General features: G+C 40.1%; 5 protein-coding genes across 5 annotated transcripts; all 5 read right to left on the bottom strand.

The window, feature by feature from the left end:
• Window positions 1–3058: 3058 nt before the first annotated feature.
• LOC125983911 (metalloproteinase inhibitor 2-like) lies at window positions 3059–4543 on the bottom strand. The gene is made up of 5 exons (XM_049745638.1): window positions 4284–4543; window positions 3836–3912; window positions 3666–3768; window positions 3406–3527; window positions 3059–3267 (listed from the first exon to the last, which is right to left on the bottom strand). Exons 1-5 carry the CDS (start codon window positions 4414–4416, stop codon window positions 3088–3090), a joined length of 615 nt encoding a protein of 204 aa, XP_049601595.1. The 5' UTR covers window positions 4417–4543; the 3' UTR covers window positions 3059–3087.
• A 629-nt stretch (window positions 4544–5172) lies between these two features.
• Window positions 5173–6231, bottom strand: LOC125983915 (metalloproteinase inhibitor 2-like). Its single transcript, XM_049745641.1, has 5 exons — window positions 6025–6231; window positions 5841–5923; window positions 5674–5776; window positions 5449–5570; window positions 5173–5382 (listed from the first exon to the last, which is right to left on the bottom strand). The coding sequence occupies exons 1-5, from the start codon at window positions 6152–6154 to the stop codon at window positions 5209–5211; spliced, it is 612 nt and encodes a 203-aa protein (XP_049601598.1). The 5' UTR covers window positions 6155–6231; the 3' UTR covers window positions 5173–5208.
• A 672-nt stretch (window positions 6232–6903) lies between these two features.
• On the bottom strand, window positions 6904–7928 carry LOC125983916 (metalloproteinase inhibitor 2-like). The gene is made up of 5 exons (XM_049745643.1): window positions 7694–7928; window positions 7541–7623; window positions 7379–7481; window positions 7185–7303; window positions 6904–7114 (listed from the first exon to the last, which is right to left on the bottom strand). The coding sequence occupies exons 1-5, from the start codon at window positions 7824–7826 to the stop codon at window positions 6947–6949; spliced, it is 606 nt and encodes a 201-aa protein (XP_049601600.1). The 5' UTR covers window positions 7827–7928; the 3' UTR covers window positions 6904–6946.
• An 836-nt stretch (window positions 7929–8764) lies between these two features.
• LOC125983910 (metalloproteinase inhibitor 2-like) lies at window positions 8765–9824 on the bottom strand. Its single transcript, XM_049745637.1, has 5 exons — window positions 9567–9824; window positions 9425–9507; window positions 9255–9357; window positions 9057–9178; window positions 8765–8991 (listed from the first exon to the last, which is right to left on the bottom strand). Exons 1-5 carry the CDS (start codon window positions 9694–9696, stop codon window positions 8812–8814), a joined length of 618 nt encoding a protein of 205 aa, XP_049601594.1. The 5' UTR covers window positions 9697–9824; the 3' UTR covers window positions 8765–8811.
• A 690-nt stretch (window positions 9825–10514) lies between these two features.
• LOC125983905 (metalloproteinase inhibitor 2-like) lies at window positions 10515–11574 on the bottom strand. Its single transcript, XM_049745632.2, has 5 exons — window positions 11344–11574; window positions 11180–11262; window positions 11016–11118; window positions 10807–10928; window positions 10515–10739 (listed from the first exon to the last, which is right to left on the bottom strand). The coding sequence occupies exons 1-5, from the start codon at window positions 11471–11473 to the stop codon at window positions 10545–10547; spliced, it is 633 nt and encodes a 210-aa protein (XP_049601589.1). The 5' UTR covers window positions 11474–11574; the 3' UTR covers window positions 10515–10544.
• Between the last annotated feature and the right edge of the window lie 728 nt (window positions 11575–12302).

Raw genomic sequence — 12302 nt, 5'->3', positions numbered from 1 at the left:
TAATCATGTCTGGATGCATTGTGTTGTCATTTTAAAAGACAAAGAAGAAAGCCTTGTTGGGGACACAACATTATTTTCCTCATTCACTGCCAGCCTAGTCAAAATAGATATTTGACGTCTATAGCCGTCAATGGTAGTGAATGAGTTAAAAAAGTGCTGTCAGTGCAAATTGATTTTTTTTTACACCCATGCTCAAGTTCAGTGCAATTTTTTAACTATATTTTATACATACCACTTGTTCAGCTATGCAGGTTCCAGTAACACACTGAGACTAATAATAGTGAAGGCAAATAGTTCCTGCTGCTTTTTTCCATCTTCTTTTTCTTATCTATGCAACAAGTGCAAAAAGTCAAGCACCGCTCAAAGGCCACAGACACAGCAGGCTACCTCGCTACCTCACTGTTAGCTAATTGCTGCTGACATTTAGCCCGATCTGTTTAAATCAAAAAGCGCTTCTTTTTGCATCGCTTACTTTTGTCTCCTCACAATAGGGGACCACAAGCCGGGCAAATAGCATCGCTCGCTGCTGTCCGCTGAGCATCTCAATGTCCCGTCAAAAAAAAAAAAAAAGATCTGCAATGATCCTGCTGTTTGCCTTGACAGCACTTTCCAAGTAGCCTGAGTGAAGGTTAAAGCCCCGACCCCAATCCCCAAGGGACCACGTCCAACGTGACTGAACAAATGCAACAAACAATGCAACAACAACAAAAAATAGCCAAAAGGGCGTGGATGGCGCCATCGCCAAAAAACAAACATTCAATCAAAATACACAGCAAGAAACAACAGGAAGCAGCTGCACTTACCTTAAAATGGAAGCAGCAAGTGGACGACAAATGGACATGAACAGTCGGAATAGTCTGAAATCTCCATTCCGCCACACCTGGTCAGCAGGTGTGCAACAAGGAGACTCCGCCCACCAATGCAAAGACTCCGCCCATCAATGCTCATTAAGTCAATTGGAACACAATACGCAAACCAAACAGGAACAAGGTATCACATTTTGTCACGTGATCCTTCACATTTCTGTCAAGATGTAGTCCATGACATCATCAAATAGAATGTCAAGAAATTAAACTTTATATGTGGCATTCCTTGCTTCAATTCAGTTGATATTAGTCATTCTTTGCAGAGGATAAAGAATATATACCCATGAGTATTGACATATTTTCTATTTGTGTTCCTCCTAACTTGAGCTCAACTATTTTAGTATATAAAAGGCTATTTGGTTAGCCTGCCTATGGCGTCTCCCATTATTGTTAGCATTAAGCTAGTGGGGGCAAAGTTGTGTGGTTGCTTTTATAAATACATGAAAGTATGTCATTTAAAAAGTTTTGAAAAGTTTGCGTCTGGATCGGGAATGTTAAGCAGGGACACATTTGTAATGAAAGTTTGTGAATAATTAACTCGCTAAGTATGCTGTTCAGATGCTGCATAATGATGATGATCAGCCACTCAAGGTTAATTACTGGTAAACCCATCCCTTTATTTACCTAATTGTATTACAAAGAGGACAATGAATCTATATCCTGCAAGATAATCTATTATTGAAGAATGAGAAATATATATATTTTTTTGTAGGCTGCTCTGAATTTTTACCGCAATCATAATTTACATTTAAATCTTTCCCGGTGCTGCGCTACATCTCATTTGCTTTCACCCGCACTGTTGTCATCCCGCAGGAATCGACCATCAATGGATGTTCTTATCTGGAGAGAGGGGGGATAGGAGTGGTTGCTTGGCGGTGGCCATGGCAACCCACAGAATAATGGATCTGGAGCATCATTTTCTTTCTTTTATTTTAAAGCTTGAGATCATGCTTTGTTTGCCGCTTCTCCCGCAGTCATGGTAACAACCCTTGGTTCTCAATATCATATTTTGACAAATAAATTGTTCCGTTTTCTGTATTTCGACAAAGACCATATCCATTCCAACACTTCGATGCTCAGATAGATGGTTTTAGACAGAAGCATGAAAAAAGATCAAGTAAACATGGCTACGACTCAAATGGAGAATGCGTGAAGTCCACACTAAGAGAAAAACATTTTGTCAATTAATTGCTGAAATCTTCCTCCTAGCAAAGCTCAACTTGATGCGGCCACGACGTTTGAAGCCACTTGAAAGATTACTCGACCGAGTGCGGTGCTAATTAGGAATCTCACAAGTACATATATTTTTTTTAGCTAAAAAAAAGCCCACATTATATGCTAATTGCGAATTTTCATGACACCAGAAAAGTAACCTTTTTAAATTGACAACAAATCTAATTATTCATCATGGTTCTTATGCTCGATTGAGTCAAAAGCTTCCATTTCACATCCCAAAACATATCTTTATTCCAGGAAGCCAACCAGCCTTGCCTGTGAGGAAGACAAATTGGCATCCACATGACGCCAGCGCCATCATGATAGCATTAAACGCTAACTACTACTGAACCACACATTGTCCAGTCAGGAAATGCTCCTGAGATGTTTCACCGGCACGAGAAAGAATCTCATTGCAGGGCCGGATTGCAGCGAGGCTCCAGCAGGCCTATAAATCATTGTTTAATCAGGAAGCTCACCCAGACTGAGGTTTCACACGTAGAGCTCGCATTAGCGTCGCTGCCACACTCATCTGTTCTGACTCCCACCTTTATGCTGCCATCTTTTTTTTTTTAACTTCCTTAGCACGGTCACAAGCGACACAGTGACTTATGAGGCCTCAGTTTAGCAAGCAAAAGTAATGACTTGGTGCTCGTTTTGCCCGATTGCAAAGTTTAAAGCAAGTTTGTCAACAGTACCGTATTTTCCGGACTATAAGGCGCGCCTAAAAACCTAAAATTTTCTCAAAAGCCGACAGTGCGCCTTATATATGGACCAAATTCCTAAATTTAAAAAAGATAAAATTGAGAATGACTTGATTTGGATGAAAAATCTGACATGATGCATTAATGGTGTGCTTTATAGTCCGGTGCGCCTTATATAAGGACAAAGTTTTAAAACGGGCCATTCATGAAAGGTGTGCATTATAGTCCGGTGCACCTTATAGTCCGGAAAATACGGTACTATAAAAGCAAAAGTAGTCAGAATTTTGTTTTCAATATTCTTTCTATTTTGAATAAGTGGGTGAGCCAGCCCCCCTAAACCAAGCACAATGGCCGTAGCCTTTCTTAACACAAGCAAAGTTTTTGGTCTGCTCGCCGGAAGCCAACTTGATCGGCAGGAAGTCGGTCCACAAGCACTCTGTCGGGCTGCTGATGCCGCATGGGAGGGAGGGGCAAAGCTTAATCTGAAAGACAGGAATTTCATATTTGGAATTATCTTTATATACACTGTTGAGAGACTACTGTTTCCAAAAACTGTTTTTGTTCAAAAGGATGACAGAGCCAAGACTAGCTGTCACAACAACAAAAAATAATAATCGTACCGTGCAATCACAGCTCATTTCATAGTGCCGCAATAGGCTCGTTTGCCCGTCACTCAAGGCCTTCCACTGCTGAAAGAAGTCACACAAAGTGATACGCAGCAAGCCGTCGGAGTCTCGTTTTGCTGTAATGGCAGAAGATGAGGAAATTGGGCAATCATTGAAAAGCAACGTCAACAACATGATCAACCTCTCAAGTCACAAAAAATGTTACGCAAGACTTCAGCATAGCGAGCAAAGGTTTACATCTATATTTTATTTACCCATGAGGAGATACGTGGTGCCTTTTGTCAGTTTGACTCCACATGCTGCAGCGTTGGATGCAGTGTAGATGGCATTAAAATCTTTTTTAGGGCCCTTGAACATCTGGAGGGAGGAGTTGAATTGAATTTGCATATAAAAAAAGAAATCAATACATTTGTATTGATACTACCTTGGTCTGTTTGATGTTATATTGAATAAGGCCATGGCGAGGGTCATCCTTCCTTCCAACAACCTTCGCCCTGATAACTGGAAAGCATTTTGAAATATTTCAAAGACTGCAAGATAGCAGCAAATTCCCAAGCCAATGAAATCAGGTTTCAACAGAACAGTTAATCACTGCAATTAAAGCTATTAGCACAATTAAAGTCATTGGGCCACAAAAGAAGTAATTCACTAGTAATGGCCTCAAAAGGTAACCTGCTAGCTTAAAACTATACCCAAGTGTTTTTGTCAGCCATTTTATGACAAATTAACACTCTTAATTGAAAACACCATCCGTAATTAACCAAGTCAAATTGCTAGCTTGTTTGCAGTCACTTAAAAGCCTCTTAAAAGTCATTTCACTGCCATTTTGTTATAATTTTAGACTCAAATTTGACCTGAAATCTCCAACATACCAACATCATTTTGGCAAAACACCTGCTGCGGATGCCGTGCCAGGCAATTGCAGGCTTGCACTCCTTCCTGTAGCTGCCACAAACACAACAGCAGCACAAAAGGTAGCAAGAAGCTCGTCACTTGCTGGACCATCACTGATCATTCAGAGCGACAAAATCAAAGCAGAAAGAGAACCAAACAGTGTTGAGGTTTAAAATAAGTGGGTCTCTGTGTTACTGACAGTAGCTGGTTTGCTCTGTTTGAGTTCAGAGGTCACAGAGCCTTAATATAGCTGCAAGCTCCGCCCACAATTAAGCAAAGTCACATCACTTGGATATAATGACTGTCAATCAATCTATCTAATCAACTTGACTCATAACTGCGGGAATTGAAAATAGCAAAAACTTTACTGCTGACACTTGTGGCAAGTTTTTATTTTGTAGTCAGTATTTTATCAAACTCGGGGGTAGGGGTGCAGCATCGGGGAGCTTCTCAAATCCTGAAATATTGCTGCCTCGGCAGTCTCTCAGAAGACTGACTCAAGATGTAGTGAAGAAAAAAAAGTAAAGATGGAGGTGATTCTCAAAGCGTAGCTCTTTGTCTCCCTCTAGTGGTATGATATAATTAGAAATCTGTAAACTCCATGTTGTAATTCAGAGCATTTATACAATATTAATGCGCATCTATCAACCCAAGAGTAACTTTTGACTAATTTAAATTAAATTCAGCGGAAGTGGGAAGATGTCTGACAGTTTTGGTGGAAATTAAAATGTTTATAACACCACACTGTAGACTCCACCACCCAAAAAAGTAAAACAAAAACTCACCAACCTAGAGTGCTTTAAACCCAACATTGATAGACTAGACAGAAAAAAAAAATGTGTAAACCACCATAGAGAAAACATATCATTGATGAGTATATAATTTTTATTATTTCAAGGGGGTTTATTCATTATCAAGGACAATTGGCATGTTCCAGTCACAAGAGTCATCACTGGTCTTAACGCAAGCGTAGTTTCGGGCCTGGTCAAGTTTGTTCAGCTTTCCCGGCAGGAGGTCAGTCCATACGCACTCCTTCGGGCCAGCCATGCAGCATGGATAGGAGAAGCACGACTTAATCTGTGGGTGACACATTAAAACGTGTTCACACAAATATTCGACATTAATTTGGAAGCCATTTTGTACCGTGCAATCGCAGCCATATCCGTAGCGGTACATCAGAAACCTCTGAGAGCTGCTCATGGACTCCCACGGCCGAATGTAGTCACACGACGAGACACGCAGAGAGCCGTCGGGCTGCAGTCTGCCTGCAAAGACAGAGGAAGAATGAATAAATCTCAGAATATCTTCAGGTCAAGACGCCTCTCAAGCGTAAAAGCTTATTTTGGGAAATATTTGAACATTTTATACCCATGAGAAGATATTTAGTGTCTTTGGTCAGAACGACTCCACATGCTGCAATGTCGGGTGCAGTGTAAATGGTATGGTAGTGCTTCTCAGCACCCTTGAAAGTCTGAAAAACAAGTTATATATATATATAAAAAAAAAAATTAACAGACAAATTTGACCCATCTCACCCTCATGTGCTTGATGGAATATTTGGTGAGGCCACCCAAAGTGGAGTTGCCAGGCTCCACACCAACAACCTTGGCCTGGATAACTTAAAAAACAAATTATTAGGAACAGATTTGGTCAATTAAACCCATTTTTTAAAATATAAAAAACAAATCATGGCTGAAAGGAGTGTCTGACTCAACTTACCGACAACATTGTTTTCACAAAACGTTTGCTGAGGATGCTTTGGTAAACAGGTGCAGGCTTGCGCTCCTTCTTCTTGGAGGCCCCACAGGGCGAGAAGCACCAAGGGAAGCACAAAGTTCTTCCAGCTCATTTTGACCCTTCAGGGCCGCACAACTCAACTAGCAACCAGGATGCAGTTCCACAAAAGGAGCTCAGTTGTGGTAAACCAGTGAGTGATGTGGGTCTTTTTATAGGGTTAGGCTCCGCCCACAATTAGGCACCATTACCTGCACACAATGAATGACGACTGTTTTCACCTGACATTTTCATTACCAACCAAATGGAAGTGGTCTCCTATGAAATGATATGCCTATAGTCAATATATTGTATATATATTTGAACCAAGCTGGGGAAAAAAAAGAAATGTCATAAACATCTGACATTTTATTCAGCAATAAAAATGAATGATTTCTGATTAAATGGTTTTATCCAACCAGGTTTTCCCTTAAAACGTAAACTGTCACCATTCATTACACAATATTTATCCTCAGTTCATCCTTTTGAGATACTCAGATTTAAATTAACTTTATTCATATTTTAAAATTTGCCCAACACACCTTTACCTAGAGCTAAAAATGTAGTTAACAATTTAGTAGAAAGTTTTTTTAGTAGTGTTAAAGTTTAATTTTTGTTGACCATTTTATTCAAATTTAAATTTCACTCAAGTTTCTGTTTTAAAATGTACACAATACAGGTCTTACCCTGGACCTTAATATCCACTTATTTACATTCACTTGGAACAAAGTTTCTTCTAGTTTCACTCACATTGGTGTGCCTTTAGCACAATATGAAAAAAAAAAAAGTTTGCCGTCAGCTCACATGAAATCACCATAATCAAACTTCGATTTAACACATTTTATTTAAAATCAAGGCCATTGATCAGTTATAGTGAGACAGCTGGCTTGTCCCAGGCGCAACAGCCGTCCTTCATCTTGATGCAAGCGTAGTTTTCGGCCTGGTAATGAACAGCCTTCTTTTTCGGCAGGTAGTCTGTCCACAGGCACTCGGTCGTGCTGGTCATGCAGCACGGGAGGGAGAGGCAGGACTTGATCTGTGGGTGACCGGGAAGTTATGAGCCCACATATCTGGAATGCTAGAAACAGTTATGGTGGTGTTGCTACCGTGCAGGTGCAGCCTTCTCCGTAGCGGTACAGAAGATGCTTTTGCGTGATGCTCAAGTCATTCCACGGTTGATGGAATTCACAAAGGGACACGTGCAGATTGTCAGACTCCAGTCTGCCTGTATTAGAAGATGTGGAAGTGTCAGAACATTGCTAAGCCAACTAAACACTTTGATGGCCTAAAAATTAGATACCCATAAAAAGATATTCAACGCCGGGGGTCAGAGTGATTCCACATGTTGCAGTGTAGGGTGGAGTTTGAATGGCACTAAAGACTTTCTTAGCACCCTTGAGGGTCTGAAAAAAAAATAAAAACTGTTTATTTATTTTAAGTGCAAACATATGAGGCATCTCACCTTCAGGTGTTTGATTTCATACTTGGCGAGTCCACCATTAGCTGTGTCGCCAGGTACCACCCCAACAACCTTGGCCTTGATAACTAGAAAAACAAATTATCAACACCAAATAGCGCAATGGTGGAAGCCATTTCGAAAACCCTTTCAACATACCGATGATGTGATCTTGACAGTACAACTGCTGAGGATGCATCGGTGAACAGGTGCAGGCTTGGGCTCCTTCTTCTTGAAGTCCCCACAAGGCAAAAAGTAGCAGCAGGGGTAGCACAAAGTTCTTCAAGCTCATTTTAGGACCTTCAAAAGTATTCCGGTGAGTAAACACGTTGGCGTTCCAGACAAATAGCTCAGTTGGGGCACACCAGCAGGTTCGCTCTAATGAACTTGGAGGTGTTGTGGGTCTTTTTATAGGGTTAGACTCCGCCCACAATTAAGCACCATCACCTGCACGCAGTCTTTGATGATTTTTTTTCACCTGAGATTTTCATCAAAAACCAAATTAACACAGTTCCCTATCAAGTTATATGCACATATTAAATATATTTGATGTATCTAGCTGTACGCATCAAAAAAAGAAATGTACAAATGTTTGTATAAGGTTACATTGTAGCTTCTCATTGGATATTTGATTTGTCTGTGTGACTACTCCGGCATATAAGAATTTATTGATGTATACTCATCTATTTCATGTATCTTACATATGTACTATTTTAAAAAAAAATAGCACATGCAATTTTTGTACAGCAAAATTGGACAACCACCAAATAGTTGGGATACAAAAATCTATTCAATTTCTCTATTTTTTATAAGCACTGATAATGACTAACACTACAGATTCTGTAATTTCAAATTGATTTCCCACATGTTTTCTTTTAATATGTAACTGAGTTTTGTTTTATCATTTCAAGGATACTTAAATATTTTAATGTATAGTTTGGGTACTCCCAGGTAAAATCTGTTTGAGAGGCTTTTATACTTCATAAGCAATTTTATATGAAATCAGACAAGTAGATTATTCCACAGGCTGTCATTGCAGTGCTTGATAAGTTTTAATCATTGATATACAAACTTCAGCTAACTCAGAATTGGACAAATGAGTTGCCCTGTTGGGTTATACAATTTTAGAATTGCCCAATTTATACAACCACTAAATGTTCCACCATTAGTCTTCTACTCATCTTTAAGAAAACACCAAGAGCAATCTTTAAGAAAACACCAAGAGCAATCTTTATTTCAACCATTTTTATTTTGAATTTATATCCTTATAAGGTCGTTTATTTATATTGGCGCATCGTAGTAGTTCCCTTGCACCAGTCACAACAACCATCACTCGTCTTGAGACAAGCGTAGTTTCGGGCCTGCTCGTGACTGCTCATCTTTCCCGGGAGGAAATCCGTCCATAGGCATTCTGTCGGCTTGGTATTGCAGCACGGGTAGGAGTAGCATGGCTTGATCTGTGGATAACCAAGGACACCATTAACTCATAGCTCCAATGCTAACGACCCCAAGCAGTTCCTACCTCACAATCGCAGCCTTCTCCGTAGCGGTACAACAGGTTCTTCTGGGCGGGGCTCAAAGAATCCCACGGATGATAGAAGTCACACAGGGAGATGTGCAGAGAGCCGTCAGAGTGTAGCCTGGCTGGAATAGCAGAAGACAAAATATTTTACAGCCTAAAAATGACGTTTAATAGTTTGACTTTAAAAACTTTTAATACCCATGAGCACGTATTCAACACCCTTGGTGAGAGAGGCTCCACATGCAGCCGAGTTGGGTCCAGTTAAAAGTGAAACAAAATGCCTTTCAGCTCCCTTGAAGGTCTGAAATACAAAAAGTTAGATTGACATCCGATTTGCATGCATGAAATTAAAATCTAGAGTTGCTCACCTTCATGTGTTTGATGGCATACTTCTTGGGTTGGACTCCGCCCTGCTCACTAGGACTCACTCCAATAACTTTTACCTTGATGACTACCAAGACAAAATATCAAGTCAAAAAGTCAATGAGAGCGGAGTCCCTTTCAACTTACCGACAACATTGGATTGGCAATACAACTGCTGTGGATGAATCGGGAAACAACTGCAGGCTTGCGCTCCTTCGTCCTGGAGGCCCCACAAGGTGAGCAGCAGCAGGGGTAGCACAAAGTTCTTCCAACTCATCTTTGAGCCTTCAGGGAAAAGTCAAAACAATAATGAGAAGAATTTAGTTGTGCTAGCAGTCCGGTAACCTAGAAGACCAGCTCAGTTGTGTCAGAACAGGAGCTCGGCTCTGATTGTGGTGAGGGCGACGAGGGCCTTTTTATAGGGGCAGGCTCCGCCCACAATTAAGCAACATGACCTGCATGCACTGATTGATGATTGCTTTCTCTTGAGACTTTAATTACAAACCAAATTAAAGTGGTTTCCTATAAATAAATACCCACAAATGACTCAGATTCAATTTTCCAAATAAATATTTTTTGATCAATTTCTTTTCCTCCGTATGTAACTGTACAAGATCAAAAGCTAATTTACGATTACAAACTTTCCTACATGTTTATCAAGGATCACATCTCCCTCTTCCATTTGATCTTTATCGTTTATATCTTGACATTTCCTTCTGTGTTAAATTAATTTGAAGTTTTGTATACAAGCTTTGTGAATTACAAGAGTTTAGTCACTTTTTGAACACAAATTTCACTTTAGTGATTTGGTGCAAACTTAAAACCACAACTTTTTTCCAAACATGCAGATCAAATTAAATCAAAACAGATGAGCTAAATTGCTGACTCTTGAAGGACAAGTTCATGATTGTGGTTTTGGACAGGCAATCACTCATGAGCCACTTTAATGAGACTCTCAAAGTTTGGGTCAGTACAGAATTAGGCTGTGTTTGCAAGGTATAATAGCCATCAAGCCAGCTCACACTGACCAACCACAAATTTGGGTACTTTGAGTTCACCAATTCCAAGTCATCAGGAATAAAAAGAAACATTGCATTGATTCAATTCATTTTTTATTTCAAATAATTATCCTTTCACAGCCGGGTGTCCATTTTGGGCATAGATAGCCGGCTGGTGCCAAGCACAACAGCCATCACTCATCTTGACGCAAGTGTAGTTTTGAGCCTGGACACGATTGCCCACCTTCCCGGGTAGGAAATCAGTCCACAAACATTCCGTCGGGCCACTCATGCAGCACGGGTATGTGAAGCAGGATCTGATCTGTTGGTGACCAAGGGGATTTAGTCAGAAGCAACCGCTAATGCTAATCCAGCAGTTGCGTTCCTACCATGCAAACGCAGCCCTTTCCATAGTGGTACAGAAGATGTTTTTGAATGTTGCTCAAGGCCTCCAGTGGCTGATAGAAGTCACACAGGGAGAGATGCAGACTGCCATCCAAGTGCAGTCTACCTGTTATGGGATGAGAGAGGAAAGTCACATGACTAGTTAAAAAGTAGTCTTAATTGACTGTTTTGTATGGTAGCTAGCGTTTTATACCCATGAGAAGATATTCAGTGCCCTCGGTCAGACTGACGCCACATAATGCAGAGTTGGCTCCAGTGTAGATGGCATCGAAAAACTGCATCGGACCCTTGAAGGTCTGAAAAAGAAATTGCAATTTGTGTCTAAGCTGAAAAGTTACATAATGTTAAGGGTCTCACCTTTATTTGTTTGATGTCATATTTGGTGAGTCTATTTTTGCCTTGCTCTCCAGGCATCACACCAACAATCTTTGCCTTGATGACTAGAAGGTGCAGTCAAACCAAAAAAGGAGCCATTTTAGAAGGAAAAAGCAAAATAAATCATTTAGGCTCATTCAACTTACCGACAACATCTGCTTGGCAGTACAACTGCTGCGGATGAGTTGGAAAACAGCTACATGCTTGCACACCTTCCTCCTGGAGGCCCCACAAGGTGAGCAGAACCAGGGGTAGCACAAAGTTCTTCCAGCTCATACTTCAACCTCCAGGTGAAACAAAGTAAGACTATGAAGGTGCGGGATTTGGTTCCAGAAGGTGCACTCTGTTCTGCCAGCAGATGCACACTGCTTGAGTAGAGCTTGGTGACCTTTTATAGCAGCAGACTCCGCCCACAATTAAGTGACATCACATCCTTTGATTGAGAACAGTTTTCATCTGGGACTCGTGCGACCAGGATTGCCTAAACCTGCCCGGCAAAATCAAAGACACAAAATGATACAAAGTTTCTTCCTGAAGGAATTTTATGAGTTGCCGTGTTTTTGTTGGAGTAACAAAATGGACCATTTGGACTGCTCTAGTCCAAAGGCTAATGTAAATTGTCACACTTCATTAGGGCTTCCCTTCTTTATATTTGGGCTTATTTGATATGATTAAAAATGAAAAGGCTTCCTCTTTTTTTTAAAATTTAATATAAGTTACATTGTATCGTTTTCTATTTAATCTTTGTTTCATTTGTCTTTTATATCAGTTCAATTTGTGGACATTTTCTATACTCATTGCATGATGCTTTATGTAAGCCCATTATGTTTTTGTCTGGACACGCTACAAATACCAAAGAATAAACATTTCTAAAAACCCTACAAATACCAAATATTAAAGAAGATTTATTTCTAGACTGGTGCAGTGGCAATTATGTCAATATTGAAGGTAGTGACCTTTTCAGATAGAGCAATTGCACTCATTCAAATAATATTTCACAAATTCAGTTATCCAAATTTTATCTGGTGTTTTTAATCCTGAAAATGAGTCACTGCACTTGTAAACTAAAAAATGATGCATAGATTAGAACAGAATAGTTGCTGGA

The sequence above is a fragment of the Syngnathus scovelli genome, chromosome 16 (assembly GCF_024217435.2).
Source record: "Syngnathus scovelli strain Florida chromosome 16, RoL_Ssco_1.2, whole genome shotgun sequence".
Classification (NCBI taxonomy): Eukaryota; Metazoa; Chordata; class Actinopteri; order Syngnathiformes; family Syngnathidae; genus Syngnathus; species Syngnathus scovelli.
The sequence above is the reverse complement of the archived record's forward strand: the minus strand, read 5'-3'. Positions and strand labels throughout refer to the sequence as shown.